This window comes from Sphaerodactylus townsendi, linkage group LG01, assembly GCF_021028975.2.
Source record: "Sphaerodactylus townsendi isolate TG3544 linkage group LG01, MPM_Stown_v2.3, whole genome shotgun sequence".
Classification (NCBI taxonomy): Eukaryota; Metazoa; Chordata; class Lepidosauria; order Squamata; family Sphaerodactylidae; genus Sphaerodactylus; species Sphaerodactylus townsendi.
The window spans coordinates 171,990,203-172,009,540 of NC_059425.1; the positions used below are offsets into that span (position 1 = coordinate 171,990,203).

Consider the following 19,338-nt stretch of genomic DNA (forward strand, 5'->3'; position numbering starts at 1 on the left):
AATTACCTTGCAGAATGGGACCAGGTAGGTCTTATCTGTGCAAAGTTTTGCTTAATGTTCCCTAAGGATGCTGGAGCCAACTACAGAACTGATTACAACCTTCTAAAATAGTAAGGAAACAGCATGCAAACACATTTAATTTATGTAACCCTACACAATATAACGGCCACTGCACAAAGATGCATTAGTATGCTCTTATACGTTTATCTTATATCCAAACAGAGCCCTTGAGAGGAATATAGAAGTCAGTGCCAACAACAAATTATTCTGAACTAGGGTATTCATTTTACAATTAATTCATCTTAATTCAAGGTCAGAGGGAACTAAGTGCTCACGGTGGCTTCTTGGGAAGATGGAGTGGTGAAGCTGACCTTTCTAATAAGCTTTTACATTATGCTGATAAAATGACAGATGCTGGCTGGCGTTTGTTAGTCCAATAGTTCAGGCTCATTTCAAGGCTAGAGATGTAGAAGTGTATGTTAAAATGCATGTTTTTAATGCACCATTTGGAGTCCCAGTTCACTCTTCTCTGCCTTTCTACTCCTAAACAGAGAAAACCATCCAAATAGAATCATAGGCCCCTTCCGCACACGCAAAATAATGCGTTTTCAAACCACTTTCACAACTGTCTGCAAGTGGATTTTGCCATTCTGCACAGCTTCAAAGAGCACTGAAAGCAGTTTGAAAGTGCATTATTCTGCATGTGCGGAATGAGCCATAGAGTTGGAAGAGACCACAAGGGCCATCAACCCCCTGCAAGGCAGGAACACACAATCACTTGTTACAAGCTGTCTCCGCAAGTTAGTCACTTGCTGATGACTTCATTTTCTGTGTTTTGAATGGGAAACACTAACATCAGATTAAAGCCAGCTCTCAAGCCAACATTTCAGGGAAATACACTGAACGTAAGCTGACAAATCTTGACACTAATATACTATAATCACACAGAGAATTTCTGTAAGCACACAGCAACTGCTAATACAGGTGCCATACCAATATCTGCGCCGAGTGGAATTTAAAAAGGCTCAGACTGAGAAACGGGATGGAAAAGTTTACCTGTGTTTGTCAGCAGCTTGGTCGCTTCCAGAACCTTTTCTGTGTAGACTCCAGGTTCATAATTATCCATTTCAGAAGTGACAACATGAATTACCCTGGCCGCACGGCCACGAATCGCACCGGCAGTGCGATCTAAGCCGTCAACATCTTTTTCTTGAAGAGCGATGACACACTTGTTTACATCTTCCAGGATGTGATTCTCTGGTGGTAAAAGAAGGGAGTTAAGTAACGTTTTGCCCTGCTGTCTGCAGCAGTGTGAGCGTGCTTCAAAGCGTTAATGTAAGAGGAATGGTTAAGGCTGTCAAAAGCCACACGCACTCGATGTCATTCAATGAACCCAATCGATTAAAGAGCTCCCCGTTCATAAAGAAATCCTTTACTTCCCTTTTTCAATTATAGATGACTGTAACCATCCACCAGTTCAAAGTCTTTTATGTGATACGTGGGTATAAAAATGTGACCGTGTACCGATCAATATTGCGAAATGTTTTATAGATCAATCAGGCAACCGAATATGCAGTCCAACCGAATACCTGAACACATACTTAATAACTATTTGATTAGAACAGAACACTTGTCTTGCTTCATCTTTTTTCCATTGGAGAGGCCAAGGTGCTTTGTAGATGTAGATGCTCGAGTTCCTACTGGCAATATGTTTCTATTCCTCAGGTAGCTTTTGACAATCTCAGGTTTTACTGTACAATGTTTTTCCAGGTACTTCAAACGTGACAGTGAAGAAGTTAAACATTAACTCAAAAGACAAACGCTTTTTAATGTAAAACTTGGATTGTTATTACAGAAGAGATGTCCCCGTCCTGCTGTTTTCTATGGTTTGGCATGCACTCCTAATATTTTATTCATAGTTTATTAAAACATTTATGCACCCATCTATCCCTTGTAGCTCTGGGCAGCTTACAATTCCAAACAAAACAAAACACACACACACAACCCCCCCAATACAAAAACAACAGTAAATTCTCCCATGCTTGATGTTTAAACAGCATTAAATGCAATTAAAAGAGCATTATGGTGTATTCTGAAAACTTCTAAAGTTGGTGTTCCCCATTCTTGACAAGAAAAGCTATTTTGAAGTAGTCTAATAAAGGCAGACTCTGGAAAGGTCTTGACTCAAGATTTCTCCCCCTTCCCAAATACTGTTTTGTAGAGAACAGATTCTTAAGGCATGATTAGCCATATATAATAGACCAGAAAGCTAGTAAAAGACACACACACACACGAATAAAAACCAACAACCAACCAACCTAAGGAGATCAGAAGAATTACCACAGAGGTTGTCCAGATAAAACCCACAGGCTACAGGACGACCCAAGTTAGCCCTAGGCGGTTATCAGAGGCATGCCTGCTAGCCTGTTGTTAACAGAATGCTTTTGCAAGCTAGAAACAGCATGCAAGTCTGCACTGCTGATCCAAGTTCACAAGGCCTCTGCATAATTAAGATGACTTTGGAAAAACATTCTGTAAGTAAATCCCAACAAATGGGAGAATGTCAACCGCTCTACCTGCCACCTCTCTCTCTGAGACCAGGGCACAGAGTACCCTTCCGGTGCCTAAGCTGTGTGACAGAGATTCTTCCAGCATCACTTTTCCATAGGCTGCCACCTCCCTCTCTTCTTTCAAGACGTCTGGGGAAAACTCCAGAGCTGCCAAAACAGAAGAACTTGCGGAGGCTAAAGGGGCTGTGCTGTGAATGGTACGTGTTGCGGAGTGCTTAGCTACGCAGAGAGGAGAAGGAAAGAGGAGATCGACTAACGTGCGGCAATATGGCATCTCAGCAGGATCCCCCTCCTCTCAATGGCTCCAGTATCATTTCTGGAAAAGAATAGCAAAAAGCCACTAGGTAGCATCCACAGCAGTAAGGGGCGTGGCTATCATGACAATGGCAAGAGACATCCAGGGCACATGCATTATCACAAGGATCCATTTGGAGCATGGCCCGTTGAATGTGGATAGGTTCAGAAAGCTAGGTTCACACGGACAGCACGCTGTGCACCCTCCAAAGACGAGAATTTCCACACAGGGAAAAGTCAGCTGTGCATGAAGTGGCCCTAGACGGCTGGCACTCTCTCCTCTGTTCTCTCTTGCAGCATATGTGCACTCAATTAAGCTCAGAGCCTCCTAGCCATATGTACGGAATTACTCCACTTTTGTTGACAGTTCTCCGCACTGACAACTTGCTGGGAAATTCACAGCGTCCAAAGCAGAAAAGAGAAGAAAAGAAAACCCCAACAGGTTTCCCTAAATATAGTTATCTATCATTAACTGGGAGTGAAATGAACAGAATACTTGCTCAGAGTATTTTTAGCAAAGAGTAGTCCCGGTTAAGCATAACATTAAATCTTAACAAAGCACAGTGTTTAGGTCGATGCAGAATGACTAGTGAGCCAAAGGAACACGTATAGAAACGGGCAACGTGATGGGGCTGAAGCCAATGGTGATGCAGCCAAGGTCTGGGAGCAGCAGTGTAGTGGTTAAGAGCAGGTGCACTCTAATCTGGAGAACCGGCTTTGATTCCCCGCTCTGCCACTTGAGCTCTGGAGGCTTATCTGGGCAACTAGATTAGCCTGTGCACTCCAACACACACCAGCTAGGTGACCTTGGGCTAGTCACAGTTCTTCGGAGCTCTCTCAGCCCCCCCCCCCACCTCACAGGGTGCTTGTGGTGAGGGGGGAGGGGGGAAGGGAAAGGAGATTTGAGTCTCCTTATAGGAGGGGGGGGGCAATCCAAACTCTTCTTCTTCACTCAAAGAGGAGGACTGGGGTTCTGCACAGTGCAAGGATTTGAGCTCCTCCTGCCAGCGCTGATTCTTCTTAGTAAGAGGTCACAAGACCTTCCTTGCCATTATCTCCTTCAAAGTGCAAGTGGTAACCAGGTGCTTTAAAGACCGAAAACAGAGCCCTAGCTGCAGGCCACAGAATAAAATACATTATTCAAGACACTGCCTGTAAGAAAGAAACATGCAAATGGACATTCGGCAGAAGCTAGATCTGCTATTCATTTATCCAAAACGATTTGTGTCAGCGAACAAGCCAACTAGCATGAATAGATTACCTTCTCAGGAATCGGTAAGAAAAGCAGTTGTGCATTAAAAGTCAACTTATTTTACAAAACTGGTACCGCTCATCATGGCCAACCATAATGAGCCTCGCCATATTGAAGCATGGATAACGTAACCACTGCTAGTAGCATTTATATTTACTGCGTTCAGCCAAAGGCAGCGGTGGGATTCAGCCGGTTCGCACCACTTCGGCAGAACCGGTTGTTAAAATGATGCTTGCAAACAAACAACCAGTTGTTAAATTATTTGAATCTCATCACTGATCAAAGGCCATGACGACACAAAACAAAAACTAAAGATAAAACAATCAGAATAGAGCATAACCTATATGAAGATAAAATTGGTCAGCTGCTCAAAAGTACGTTTTCCTTGCAAGCACTTTGGCGCTGATCCTTCTGGCCGTGAGGGCAACAAGAGCCACGCTGCACAATCCAGAAGGATCTGCATCAGTTAGCAAATCATGGCTACATGATGCAAAAAGAAAAATGCCAGCAAAAGCCCATTACCTGATACTGCCAGGAAGTCATCAATGGAAGTGATGTCATCCACTGCATCTGTTAACACCCGGACTTGCTTTTCCCACTGCTCTTTAAACAACTCCATGTTCTCTTGAGCCAGCTTGCTTTGCGGCTTGGCAGCCAAAGCTAAGGCAGCATTAATTACCTGTAAATGCAAGGCAAGGTCCTTGGGTTTTATCGGTGAATTTTGAGAGTGACGTTTTTATGAAACCGAGAAGACAATTCATTAGCAAAGCTTGAGGAAGAAGAGGAGTCCCCTAAGATCCCAAAGGCAAGATTTAAGCTGGAGGCTTACTAACTGTAGCACCATTTCTTGCTAAGCCAGTTCTCAATATTTACAAAAAAGGAAGGAGAGGCCAGAGATTTTTCCCACTCTTAATCTGAAAACATTTTCAAGCCCTACTTGCATATTATACCTTGGTGTTGGCTGTTTTACAATTTACATTGTTGTCTGCTCTCTTCAAGAAATCCCAAGGGCAACAAAAGACGACAGAGGATATATTGCCGCTGAACGCAACTCACAAGAACATCTTGATTAACTATGTTAATGACTTCAATGTCATGCCAGGGGTAAGGGTTTCGTAGATGTCTGAGTTGTTCATAGACTTCAACAAACAGCTATCTCTTTAAGCTCTCTGAACAAAGAACTGACTTTGCCAGAGTTCACGCTTGAAAGACAGTGGAATTCACCGCCTCGAGTGTGGTGGTCTCTCCTTCTTTGGAGGTTTTTACACAGAGGATGGATGGCCATTTGTCAGGAGTGCTTTGATTGTGTGTTTCTGCATGGCAGGGGGCTGGACTTGATGGCCCTTGTGGTCTCTTCCAACTCATGTTTCTATGGAATGACATTTCCAGTCATACACATCAATAATGTCAACATACCTCACGTTTTTAAGTTACATCAGGTAGCTAGTATCTTTCATGTACCCATCTGAAAAAGCAACCGACACACCCTACTGATGTGACCACAGCAGTGTGCAATCTGAGTAGGTACAAGTTTCTCATCTTTCACAGAAGACAATATTTCACAGAAGACAAAAGCATAGAACTGATGCACACATTAACTTGCTTGTAATTTACCTGAGGACACAGTGCTTCAAGCTGGCTTGCTGACATGTGAACTAATTTCACACCTTCTTCGTTATTTGAGATGGAACAGGCCAAGTTGGCGACCTACGCAAAAAAAAAGAAAAAAAAAGAAAGGAGTTTTAAGAAAGCAAACTTGTCTGAACGATGCTTCTGGAGTCAAAACCAACCCTGTACATTTATTACTCCCAGTAGCTTTCCACAAGGAAAACTAATGCAGTTGACGTCTCTCTTCCAATAAGCATCATCAATTCTCAAGGCAGCAAAATTAAAAAGAATAATTTATTTGGGAAGCAGGCTTAAAGCTCTCGTTTATTATAATTAAGCGGTAGCCGCCAAACAAATGGCCAAAGGCATTGTTAGCAACACTTCGCTGAGCAGAAGCGGTCTTTTCTTACATGCGTGTCATTCTGGGTGCGCATCTGCAAAAGACCGAAGAAACGGATTGCTATCTGACAGCAAAACCCCTGTCAATCCTTTCCTGAAAGTCACCACTTCTCACGTGCAAGTCAGTTCACCCAGCTAATCTAAACAGAACACACACACACACACACGCACTCAAAACTGAAACTGTGTCCCGGACTCCAGCCTACTGCTTCACTTAACCATTTGGCCTCTCAAGAGCACAGCCTGGTGCAGGAGCATCCTCCACTAAGTGCGAGCAGTTTCTGTGCATCCAAGAATTCTACAAAACACATTTACGCTGCTGCCAACTGGTGCAGAAAAAAGATGACAACTGGATGCTTCCAGAGATTTGCTGGGAGCCTTGCACTGCTAGCCAGAGACAAGTTCTTCCATTTGCTTTCTGGGAGAATAATGAAAGGCCATACAAAGCAACATTATTTTTAAGTGAAAACATTCCATATTTTGGAATTCATTCTGAGAAGAGGGATTCTAAAATGGTTCATAGCTATTAACTGACAGGTGAATGACAGCTTGTTATTTAAAGCCTATATTTTGAGTGTGGAAATATGTAGAATCAGTACGAAAAAGACAAGAACGCTGGGTTCTATCCCAGAGCTGGAGTGGAAAAGGGCGGGGGGGGGGGGGCTCCTTTCAGTGGAAGTTTCCCAAATGATGGCAAAACTGTGGTAATGAAACTAGGTGGTTTTTCTGAAGATTTCTCTCTCAGGAGCAGCAGTGGCGTAGTTAAGAGCAAGTGCATTCTAATCTGGAGGAACCGGGTTTGATTCCCTGCTCTGCCGCCTGAGCTGTGGAGGCTTATCTGGGGAATTCAGATTAGCCTGTGCACTCCCACACCTTCCAGCTGGGTGACCTTGGGCTAGTCACAGCTTTTCGGAGCTCTCTCAGCCCCACCCACCTCGCAGGGTGTTTGCTGTGAGGGGGGAAGGGCAAGGAGATTGTAAACCCCTTTGAATCTCCTTCAGGAGAGAAAGGGGGGATATAAATCCAAACTCTTCTTCTTCATCATCTATGAAAAAAGAAATACTCTTCACTGCTTTGTTGAACAGCAAGGGGCAGGAGCCAGCTTTTCTGTTAACACTTCATTATTTTTGCTATAAAGGGATCTGGCTTCCAAGCTTAGCCCATGAACTTAAATCAATATTGCTTTTGAACATCTTCTGCCGTCCACATTCCTGTATCTACACCCTCACAAGCATCACACTGTACAGACGGGTTATTTTTTTCTGTGATGAAAGTACATCTGGGACCATGCCAAGTCCACAGCTGTGTGACTCATAAATAATGTTTCTGTCAAGGTATACGTTAATACATATTTATGTCCATTTACACTTACTTGAAGGAAATGATGATAAACTTCAATTGAACAATTGTCACTAGCATCATTAACACCTGCTAAAACACACAGCTCTGCAAACCTAAATATAGTTAAGGCTTGTTAGATAAGGACTAAAATATACCAGCCCCACTGAATGACAATTTAATGATAACTTGGAAGACAAAGAAAGAGTAAACTGGACCTAAATATAAATGTCAAAGTTGTTTCATTTGTTGTTTGCCCTTATTATTCAGAGGTGCAACAAGACCCAAGAACTTCATGCAACATTTTTCTTCACTTATATTTGAATGAAAGCTTTGTTAAACTTGCAAAGCCATCTGATTAACAGAGATCACTAATTTAATTTATTTAAATCAACTCTACATTGGAAAAGGAAAGGGAAATATTAACATTTAAGAAGAAGAAGTTTGGATTTATATCCCCCCTTTCTCTCCTGTAAGGAGACTCAAAGGGGCTTACAATCTCCTTTCCCTCCCACTCCCCAACAAACAGCTTGTGAGGTGGGTGGGGCTGAGAGAGCTCCAAAGAACTGGGAGTAGCCCAAGGTCACCCAGCTGGCGTGTGTTGGAGTGCACAAGCTAATCTGGCTCACCAGATAAGCCTCCACTGCTCAACTGGCAGAGCAGGGAATCAAACCCAGTTCTCCAGATTAGAGTGCTCCTGCTCTTAACCACTACACCATGCTGGCTTTAAGAACCCTATTAAATGGAATCACTTTAAAAATTGTGGATTAAAATTAAGTGATAACACCTTTGCAGCCAAAGGTCTGTTTGAGCAGATGCACTTAAGGCAGAATAGTCAAGGAGCAAAGGATAGCAGCTTTTCAAATACAAAAAAATAATAATCATGTTCTTATAACATAAAATATCATCTGGCTAATAATGTATCACAATAGGTGAATGGAAAGAAGATGGAAGTTTAAAAAACCCCATCTGGCAACCCAAGTAAGAGACCAATTGCAATGGCTACCAGAAAAGAATATTCGTTACATGAAAATGAAGAGCTTTCATCAAGGCCACTATTCGCTTTAGCCAAAACAGGCAAAAATAATCCTGTAAACAAACATAACCAGACCTTCTAATCCAGGGGTCCCCAAACTTTTTAAACAGGGGGCCAGTTCACTGTCCCTCAGACTGTTGGAGGGCCGGACTAAAAAAAACTATGAACAAATTCCTATGCACAAATGATTGTAAAATGTTTGATTTCACCTTTCAGCCTTCTGTCATGGTCTATTTTTAGAACAGTGACCAAAGTATGTCAAGTACAGGGTGGGCTCCAAATATTGTTGGGGAGGCTGTGGAATACCTTCCCCTGTAAAAAAAAAAAAGCAGAACTTTCCCAGTGAAGCATTCCATCTAACCCAGGATTAGGTATCTTCCTGGGTTCTTCCTCCCTAGCAGCCAGCGAGCAATTCACCAGCCTGGCTGATGCCAATGGGAGTGAGGCCCGGAGACAGAAAGCCCGCTGAGAGCAAACACACACATGGAGTAGCCGAGAGGGAAGGGCGGAGCAGGAGTTGCCATGTGTAAGGTTTCCAACTCTGGGTCAGAAAATTCATGGAGATTTGGGGGTGCATCATGTAATTGCAATCAACAGCCGTTGGGGCCGGTTCCTCCTCTCCCTCGAGCCCCCACTGCACATGAATGGAGACATCGCCACCATGCCTGGCGGGCCAGATAAATGCCTTCAGGGGGCCACATTTGGCCCCTGGGCCGTAGTTTGGGGACCCCTGTTCTAATCTATTGATAAGGCACTGGGGGATCTCTGTCCCATATTTCACAAGCTTCCAACCCCAATAATTGTTGGAGGGGGTGGGGGGAGGAACAAACATAGGAAAATGTTTCTAAGTATGGAGATACTTGCCCATTCCATCAGAAAATAGGATGCTCTACAGGACAAAGGGGTCTCTGTGGCGATCTCTCATTTCTCAATTAAAAAGCTATCTTGTGGTAGATGAGGGAGCAGAGCAGCAGCTTAAATGGGCCTTGCCAAATTAGACTCTTCTGTTTGAGAGGCTGAATCTTCCTCAGCAAGGTTCATCAACTGGTCACGGCTGGCCTCTCCAGAGGCTTTCAGGCCTCCTAAGCAGTTTGACTAGGGGAGAATATCCTTGAGGAAGCTAACCATCCTTGCTAAGCATTGTCTGAATTATACAAAGGGATAAAGATTCTTCACTGTTCTTATGTCAGGGCTCAACTGCAGAACAGCAAATTGCACATTTATAGAGGGGCAAAGTTGCTACATCTGATGACTGCTTTGCACTCGGCAAAAGAGCCAATTTACAGAGCGGCAGTGGCCTAGTGGTGCACTCTAATCTGGAGAACCGGGTTTGATTCCCCGCTCTGCCACTTGAGATGTGGAGGCTTATCTGGGGAACTAGATGAGCCTGTGCACTTCAACACACGCCAGCTGGGTGACCTTGGGCTAGTCACAGTTCTTTGGAGCTCTCTCAGCCCCACCTACCTCACAGGGTATTCGTTGTGAGGGGGGAGGAAGGGAAAGGAGCTTGTAAGCCCCTTATAGGAGAGAAAGGGGGGATATCAATCCAAACTCTTCTTCTACATATTCATGGCCACAATACCATTCTATGAGACAAATCCTGACATAATAACCACCACGGTATCTATTAAAGCATAGAAGTGGCAGATTTGCCTTTACGTGGTTACCCAGCCAATGAGTTACTTCAGAGTTTAGAAATATTTCTTGCAGAACGTGGAAAAAACCAGATTAATTCTAAATCCAGTTATCAGGGCAAGTTCTTTTGTGCCAACTTTGTAACCTATCTCCAAGAAGCTTCCCTTGTCTCTCCTAAGAGGCACAGATGGCCCCAGGCTGCCTACTGGAACTGCCAGAATTGGGATGAACAAGTTTCTATTTACCCTCCAGTGACAATCCTGCCAGATACAATAGTGACAAATGTACCCATACAACTAATTCCCGAGCACTCTTTGCCACAACTTGAGTTAATGTGCTAGTGACAAATCAAATAGCTGGGTAGCTCCTTCTAGAAGGCTGTCCATTCTGAATGCGGATCAAGTCTGAAATCTGGCTTTGAAATTAATTAACGATGGCAATGGAGGGAGAAATTAGGTTGATGTCTCAACTGAAGCATTCTTTACTCTGAGAGGAAGTTTACTTGCAAAGAACAAGCAAAAAGTCTCTCATTTGAGATCAGGATCAGTGACAGACACTTCCCCAGCTGGAGTTCCAGCCCATAATTTCCTTCAGTTTGCTCGTGAATACTTTAATTTCCCAACCAACAGATCGTGAAAAAAACAAACCTCAGTTTTCTGTCAATACCGCTGCTCCTGACTACAATGGCTGTAAAACTTTTGGAATGATTTAAAAAAAAACTGCTTCAGAAAGCAAACCATATATTTCGGATCCAAGGATATGTCTGAAAGGCACACAAAACAGCAACATCGCTGAAGGTCAGGAGGTCTGAAAATGGCTGGTGCGCAGAGGGGAAGCCCCATGGGAACCCTACAACCCACGGTCACAGAATTCATGGCAAAACATAGGTTATAAATGAAATAAATACTGCCTTCCGGTTGATATACTCAGTTTATTTCAACACTATAAATCAATAGCTACTGCAGGAGGGTTTTTTTTTAAAAAAAGAAAAGGGCAGGTTACCTCCTCTGCAAAAGGCTCAGCTTTGTCCATTTTCTTTTCTAAAAGCCTTCAGCTTCAACCTATTGACTTAAGGTCAAGTATATGCTTCCTCCGAGAGAACAGGATTTTTAAAAAACTGTGTTCAAAGTCAAGAAATGAGTGTAAATTAGTGGCTCCCTAAAAATTCTACCACAGTGGATATGGAGTTTTACGTTTTCTGATCTCCCGGATGCTTTCTGTGTAATGATTAGTTCAGTGGTTTTAATTGTCTTACTCCCGTGGTGGCGAACCTTTGGCACTCCAGATGTTATGGACTACAATTCCCATCAGCCCCTGCCAGCATGGTCAATTGGCCATGCTGGCAGGGGCTGATAGGAATTGTAGTCCATAACATCTGGAGTGCCAAAGGTTCGCCACCCACTGTCTTGCTCCCTCAACATCTCAACTGTGTATATTAATCGCCACCACTGAAAAGCCTGGTGTGATTCAACACTGGATGATATCAAAGTTAAGGAATCTGTGAATAGTGCATTGACGTATGCTCCCTGCTCTCCCACAGAAGCTTTCTGGTGACCCTTGGGCCAGTCACACATGTAACACCCGGCCTACCTCACAGGGATGTTGTGAAGCTACAATGAATAATGCTGGCTGGTTTGGGTCCTCACTGAGAAGAAAGGCAGGGTGTAAATGAAGTAAATACGGAAACTGCCTCTCCCCGTATTGCCCCACTAGGTGCCTCTGCTCATCGGAGGGAAACCTACTGGAGATTCCTGGCCCAAAGTTGGTCCAGCTGGCTTCCACAAAGGCCAGGGCCAAAAAGGCCTACCTGGTGGAATAAGCTTCCCAATGAAATCCGGGACCTGCGGGACCTGAATGAGTTTTGCAGAGTGTTTGGCATATGCTGCCACAGGAGGTGGTGATGGCCACTAACCTGGATAGCTTTAAAAAGGGCTTGGACAGATTTATGGAGGAGAAGTCGATCTATGGCTACCAATCTTGATTCTCCTTGTTCTGAGATTGCAAATGCCTTCGCAGACCAGGTGCTTGGGAGCAGCAGCAGCAGCAGGCCATTGCTTTCACATCCTGCATGTGAGCTCCCCAAGGCACCTGGTGGGCCACTGTGAGTAGCAGACTGCTGGATGAGATGGACTCTGGTCTGATGCAGCAGGCTTGTTCTTATGTTCTGTAAGACGGAACTTTTCCACCAGGCATTTCCATCTAGCCAGCCAGCCTGACCGTTATCACCAGTCTCCCATGGGTGTGGTTTGGAGGTGGGTGGGTTTTTAAACGTCATTTATCAGTTCTTTTAATTGTTATTGATGTTTTGTAGCTGTTTTAATTTGTAATTTTATCGTTGCCCGCAGCCCTGAGCCCAGCCGTGAATAAATATAAATGTGAATATAAAATAAAAATATGCGGAGATTAGACTGAGACAAATTTCTTCCTTTGAAAGAGCTATGATTTCAGGTAGCTATGAACTCCATAACAGTGAGGCTCTTTTTATAGTTGAGGCTTTAAAAAAAGCAGACTGCAGCTCTGGTAGAACAGTTTGTAACCCTACATTACTGAGACCAAATTCTAGGCTAAGTTCTATGCTCAAATGTTCCGTTTTTTAAAAATAATCGAAATAAACATCTTGTACAAGAGCTAAGAAACCTGATGAAATAGAAATTTACAACGTATTCATTCTGGCCCATAAGTGCTGATGTATAGAACATTCGATTCACTGGCATTTGGTTGTTTTTTTATCTTCAGCGTTTACTCTGTCACGTTTCCAAACTCTTACCGTTTCTTTTTTGTTTAGCTTGCCATTAAAAACAAGCAGTGAATCAGAACAATAAGTAGTGAGTTGGAACAGCCTGTTTCTAGAGAACCGACAAGACAGTTAAAGCAGATTTTACAAACCAAGATCCCACAGACGAGGTGGTTCCATGGCAGTTTAAAAAATCAAGCAAACTTCAGCAAGCACCGCAAACCGATCGTGTTTGGGAATTGTAATTTTCTTTAGGGGCTGCTTAAAAAACCAACACTACAGCTGGGATATCCACGGTTATTTGCCAGGTGACCAGCTTCCCAAAGCTTCTGGATAGAGGGGGGAAAGGCAATAGCTGCTGGGAACTGGAGAGTCTGCCTGGAAAACACCACGGGCTAGCAAAATGTAGAACACGGGCTTGTAATGTTTTACATGCCTCCGATAGTCAACACAGCACTAGTCTTGGCACTTCTGGCAAAATGGCTTCCACGCTACAGCTGCTGCCTCTCACTCACTCTCCCCTAAGACTTCAATTACGTATACTACTTGTCTTTCCCATCGGCATTAACCATCCAGCCATTTTTAATTTGAATGTAAGAACTGAAGCAGTCGTACCACACAAATTATTCAGCAGAAGATTTTCAGGCGTATGGTTGATGGTTGAAATGGTATCCCAACTAGCGGGCCTCTCTTTCCCTGTCCCATTGTTGCTCTGATTTGTACTGTCGAAGGCTTTCACAGCCAGACTCAACTGGTTGTTGTGGGCTTTCCGGGATGTGGCCGTGGACTGGTGGATCTTGTTTCTAACATTTCGCCTGCATCTGTGGCTGGCATCTTCAGAGGTGTATCACAGAGAGCAGTATGTTACACAACTGTGTCTCTCTGTGATACACCTCTGAAGATGTCAGCCAGAGATGCAAAGAAGCTTTACGTTTCAGGAATACGTAACCAGACTCATGGCCACTTCCAGCCCAGAAAAGCCCATTGCCGCCAATCAACCATTTGTTCTACTGTTTTCGTAGTTGCTTTGCCACAGTTTATTTATATCTATTAGTGTGCTCCTACCCCTTTGACTGATTTATCAGTAAATAGGGCACTGGGACATTGGACGAAATTTGCTGTTTTATTGTGCTGATTGCTATCAGCTGCCCTGAGTTTGCTTGGGGGAAGGGCAGCCTAGGAATCTAATAAAAAAAATAAATCTTACACATATTGATATATTCTATGCACTTAAGACATGCCTCCATTTTCGTAGGAAGAATTTATACATGGACAATTCTTCTCTGAACCGACACACAATTTTTTGGGGAATGATTTTGAGAGAGAGTACCTAAATTACGACATCTCGGGTCGAAGGGAATCCTCTCTCCTTCAACAAAACCAGTACTTGAATAATCTGGTGAACTGATTGGCAGCAGGTTCTCGACATGCAAGTACTTATTTGCACCATGCATAATTAATTTATGGGACTCACTGAAACAAGGTAATACCACTAGCCAAGTTGAGCTTATATCACATTACCTCAATCAGCTTGTTTGCGTGTTCGCGGAAGACTTGTGCGTACTCCTTGACCTCTTTCTCATTCCCGTTCTTGGCAGCTTCAATCAAAACTAGAAGCGGGACGTTGGTTTCCAGAAAGGAATCTGAAACATGGTCCATCACAGCTTTGCGGAGCTAAGAATGGATGATAATTTTAGTCTCATTGAGACAAATGGTCACTTTTCATCACTGTGTCAGCAATAACCAACAATAACGAGCATTTTACTCCATCTCACTTCCTTCACCCTTCCATGCAGTTAGAACCGCTGGACGCTAACGATTTTGAAAACACTCCCTTCAAATCAAACACTTCAGCCTCAAAAATTCATTTAACGGAGATGGATTATGAATCCAGTTTTAAACAACCTGTCTCTTGGGATGCTGCCAAGAGAAAGAGGCAACATTACCTCAAATAATGGCCCCTTATGGCCTCTTTTTACCAATAGGGGTCATTGCAGGGACGACATATACGTGCAAAAGATGATGTGGTAAAGCTCCTGATGGAGGCCAGGGCAAGCTTCTCAAATTCTCATCCTCAGACAAACTCAAACAGGTCCCCGTTCTCCCAAGGCCTCTGTGACAGCCCCCCACCCCGGTTTGCTTGACCAAGCCCCAGCCTATTCCAAGCATTTTGCTTTCAGGGACAACTGGCAGGACTAGGGAGACGACTGGAAGGGAGCCGAGTGCATTAGCATGTTATACATAATTTAATACTATACCTGTCGACGTAGATCTCTGGTCTTTTTTGTCATTTTGTCGATGGCGGAGTTTAAGGCATCGCTTCTTTCCTTGCGCCCCGCCTGGAAAATGAGATAGAAAAAAGCTCATGAAAAATAGTTTTCATGCTGCTTTTGATACTCGCTCTCCAACATGACCAAACAATTTACCAACAGTACTGGTATACGGCACTTGCTGCAGTGGCCCTGATCTCTATATGCTCCAGCTTCCATCTTCTACTTCAGGGACATCTCCACGAGAACAATAGGCCAACACTGAAACCAGCAGGGAATGCAGTGCCCATGGGTGCTGAGCGTATGAACCAGTAAGTACACTGGCTGCACTGGGTTACCCAAAATGATCCCAGCTTTCTTGTGCTTGCAATGTTATAAATACAGGAGCGATGAATACTTAAAATTAGCTAAATGAAAGGACAATACATTAACACAATTGAGATCTGGATGAGCATCTCTGAATTAATATGGGAAGTAGAAGAGCAGGAGTTTGGATTTATATACCCTGCCCTTTTTCTCCTGATTCACAGAGGCTTACAAGCTCCTTTCCCTTCCTCTCCCCACAACAGGCACCTTGTGAAGTAGGTGGGGCTAAGAGAGTTCTCAAAGAGCTGTGATTGGACCAAGATCACCCAGCAGGTTTCATATGTAGGAGCAGTGAGGAAACATATCCAGTTTACCAGGTAAGACTCCATCGCTTATGGGGAGGAGCAGGGAATCAAACCCAGTTCTCCAGATTAGAGTCCACTTGCTCTTAACCACTACACCTATCCATATCAGGGACAACCACCCCAGGGAAATGCACCTGGCCCCATTATTTCTATCTTTAGGAGGAAACTGAAGGCAGTTTTTATTTAGGACACCATTTACTAGCAGTCCTAAAGTGTGATTCATAATTTGTATTTTATGTAATCTATTTTTATGTATTTTATCTATGTTGTAAGCTGCCTTGAGGTATGTAAGAAGGAAAGAGCTCATAAGTGTTTTTCATTAAAATATGTATGTTTTACATAAAAAACTATATTGATACAGTAGTTGAAAATGATTAACAGTTGTTAAAGATAGCTTTACTTTAGTTTTAAAAGAATAATGAATCGTGAGGGTTTCTAAAATGAAAGCTTAAAGAAAGTTATAGGCTTATTTCCTGCTGACTCTAAACTTCGAATGTTAAAAGTTTAGATCCAAATAAATTTGGAAAATTTAGATCACCTGTAAAAGTCAGATCACCTGTATGGTTTGGTTTGGTTTCCTCTAACTGTATACTATTATCACAAGTTAGGTTTCCTCTAACTAATAGCAGTCTGTTAAACACCAGAGCATCACAAGAAGATGAACACAAAAAGATATTTAAAGATGGATGGATGTAATGGCTAACAACCTCAAAGTCAGGCTAATCCTGGAACTAAAGGAAAAATGCAGGAGGTATATTACAGTTTGAAGGAGCAGTGATAAAGCACATATTTCTCCACTCCCCTATGAAATCCATAGAAGAATGCAAACACACAGAGGTGGTGCAGCTCTACGTGGAAACGAATTAACAGGTTTAGAACATAAAATGAAAAGTTATGCATATTATCACTACAGACCGAAATGCCAGCGCTACATTTGTAGTTCCCTCTGCTGATCTTCAGGCATAGAAAACTGGGATACTTTATCTCCTACACAGTATCTACAAGAGATCAAGGAACCCTTTGTTTTTTTTAGGTTTTTTTTTCTCATCCTGCCTTTACCACAAAGGGCCCCAAATGGCTTATAGAAAACTTGGCATACAAATTCCATTAAATAAAAGAGTCAAAATTACCGAAACCCACCCCAACGTACAAACACACTCCAGGATCAAAAGCTCACAACAGACAAATCTTTCAACATGAGAAAGAACCTTCATATCAATAACATGTTCTCTGGACTAAGATTGTTTTATGCTTTTTTAAATGGCCGATATGCACACCCACACTTCCCCTTAGGGTTGTCAAAGAAAGAGACCTTCAGAGGTGGTTTGCCATTGCCTGCCTCCATGTCATCATCCTGGTATTCCGTGGCAGCTTCCTATCCTAACACTTTCCAGAGTCGAGGTTGAGAGTGTGTGACTGGCGCAAGGTCACCAGCAAGTATCCATGGCTGAGTGGGGGTTCGAACCCGGGTTTCCCAACCCCCAGTCTGACACTTTAACCGATATACCTCACCAGCTCCAAAAGTCACTAATAGCAACAACTCATAACAGTAATCTCCTGCTTCTCTTCTGATCAACTGATGATTAATGCAGGAAAGGCGAGCCGAGAAATAAATCTACTAGTTGTGGTGGGTTTTCTGGGCTGAATGGCCGTGGTCTGGTGGATCTTGTTCCTAAAGTTTCGCCTGCATCTGCAGAAGTGCATCATAGAGGGAGGTCTGTTACACACTGTGTCCAGTGTGTTACACACTGTTTCCCCACTCTTAACACACAAAGCCTGATAGGTCACTTTGGGCTAGTCACAGTTCTAAAGAACTCTCTCAGCCCCGCCATCTCACTAAGTGTCTGTTGTGGGGAGAGGAAGGGAAAGGATCGGTTCCCCACCCTGGGACATGGATAATATATACCCCACTAAACTTTCCCTTCTCACTGGACAGACTTTTCCCTATAATACACCTCTGAAGATGCCAGCCACAGATGCAGGCAAAACATGAGGAACAAGATCCACCAGACCACGGCCACACAGCCCAGAAAACCCCCAAGAACCAGTTGAATCCGGCCGTGAAAGCCTTTGACAAATCTACTAGTTGCTTACAGCTGTGTCGGTCCAGAAGCAAAACACGAAAAGGATACACAATCCACAGCATACCTTTATTAGAAACAACCTGATGATTTGCAACATCATATCTTGATGTTGAAAAGTTTGAAAAGCTTCCTGGAAGTTTGAAAAGCTTCCTGGAACTCTACATCAGGGCAACGGCAACAAGAGGCCTTTTAGATCAGGGTCTCCCACAGTGGCCTCCACTCCGCCTCCTTTAAAAAAAAAAAATCCAGATACCTGGAAAAGTTCTGCAGGAAAGAGCTGACACTTGGCTTTGTTCCCTGGCTGTTCTAGTGAGGGTTACTGAATAGTTTTCATCTTTGGATTTTTTGTTGTTGAATCAAAGCAAGTCTCTAATCCCAGAATGATACTTACTCTTCCAAACACTTGAATGTATGCCCTCATCACTCAGACTGCTGGGTGCAAGAGATCCATCCGTTCAAGAAGCTCAAACTTCTCTAGAAGCTCAGCTGCAGAATTCAGAGTTTATGAGCGCTGCTTCATTGTCAACAGGCATATTTGTAAAACTAGACTACACATGAATGGAATCCAACTGTTCCTGAGGATAATTTCAAGGTTTAAATCACACAGGTTCCCATCACCAGGTTAAGTCTCCACTGGCCAGAAGGTGGAACCACAATGCCACCAACAAAAGGCAGCCTCACGGTGACATTTGAGAGAGACCAATCAGAAGTAATAGGGCATAGCTGACACTGCCATAAATCCTAACATACCTTTAGTGCAACTGACTGAAGGTTTCAATGAGTTTTTCTGGGTGGTTAAACCCTGTTCAGATCACGCCAGCATTTGAAGTTGCAATGAAATATGGCCAGAGGAATGAAGAGAGTCCAGATAGAACAGCTACTTTTTCTACAGGACTACTGTTTGAATTCGGTGTGCCACTCACTGTTCCTCAAGGCTTTGCATTTCTGTGATAATTCTCTCCTTGATCGCGCAACAATCCGGCTTTTGATCTACTCGCTCTGCTGAAGCTGTTTCTAGCCAGATTTCAAATTCTCTGTGTTAAGATCTCAAAGCCTTTGACATCTTCGTGGTGGTCCCTTTTCTCTGAGGTTTTGGTGTTTGTCTTGGCTCCAGTTTTATCATTCTTGAAACTCTTAATGGTTCTCTTCCCTTTTCAAACTCAGCTGACATTTGTCCTCCATTTTTCTGCATCAGGCATTCGTCGTCTGTCTCACTTATTCCTTTGGCTGTCAATAATATTTCTGGGCTGATGACCTTCAGCTTAAACTGTTCCTTGCTTGATTTCATTCGTTTTAAGTTTCCTGGCGCTCTGTTTCTTCCTGGATGGCTACCCAGACTGCTGATACTCAACATCAACTCTCCTGATCAATGCCATTTACTTTTTATCCTGTTTATTCTGAAGATACCAGTTTATTCTGATATATTTCAGAAGCTTTTTTTCTACCC

At 43.2% G+C, this 19,338-nt stretch overlaps 1 protein-coding gene across 2 annotated transcripts in view; it reads right to left on the bottom strand.

Moving 5' to 3' along the window:
- Positions 1-19,338, bottom strand: part of CTNNA1 (catenin alpha 1) — an 84,722-nt gene that overhangs the window by 17,956 nt on the left and 47,428 nt on the right. For both annotated transcript variants that reach the window (XM_048499958.1, XM_048499949.1), the window contains 5 exons: positions 15,125-15,205; positions 14,388-14,540; positions 5,731-5,823; positions 4,639-4,795; positions 1,057-1,257 (listed from right to left, as the gene is read on the bottom strand). In XM_048499958.1, coding sequence (XP_048355915.1) covers positions 1,057-1,257; positions 4,639-4,795; positions 5,731-5,823; positions 14,388-14,540; positions 15,125-15,205 — 685 coding nt within the window. The remainder of the gene's footprint in view (positions 1-1,056; positions 1,258-4,638; positions 4,796-5,730; positions 5,824-14,387; positions 14,541-15,124; positions 15,206-19,338) is intronic.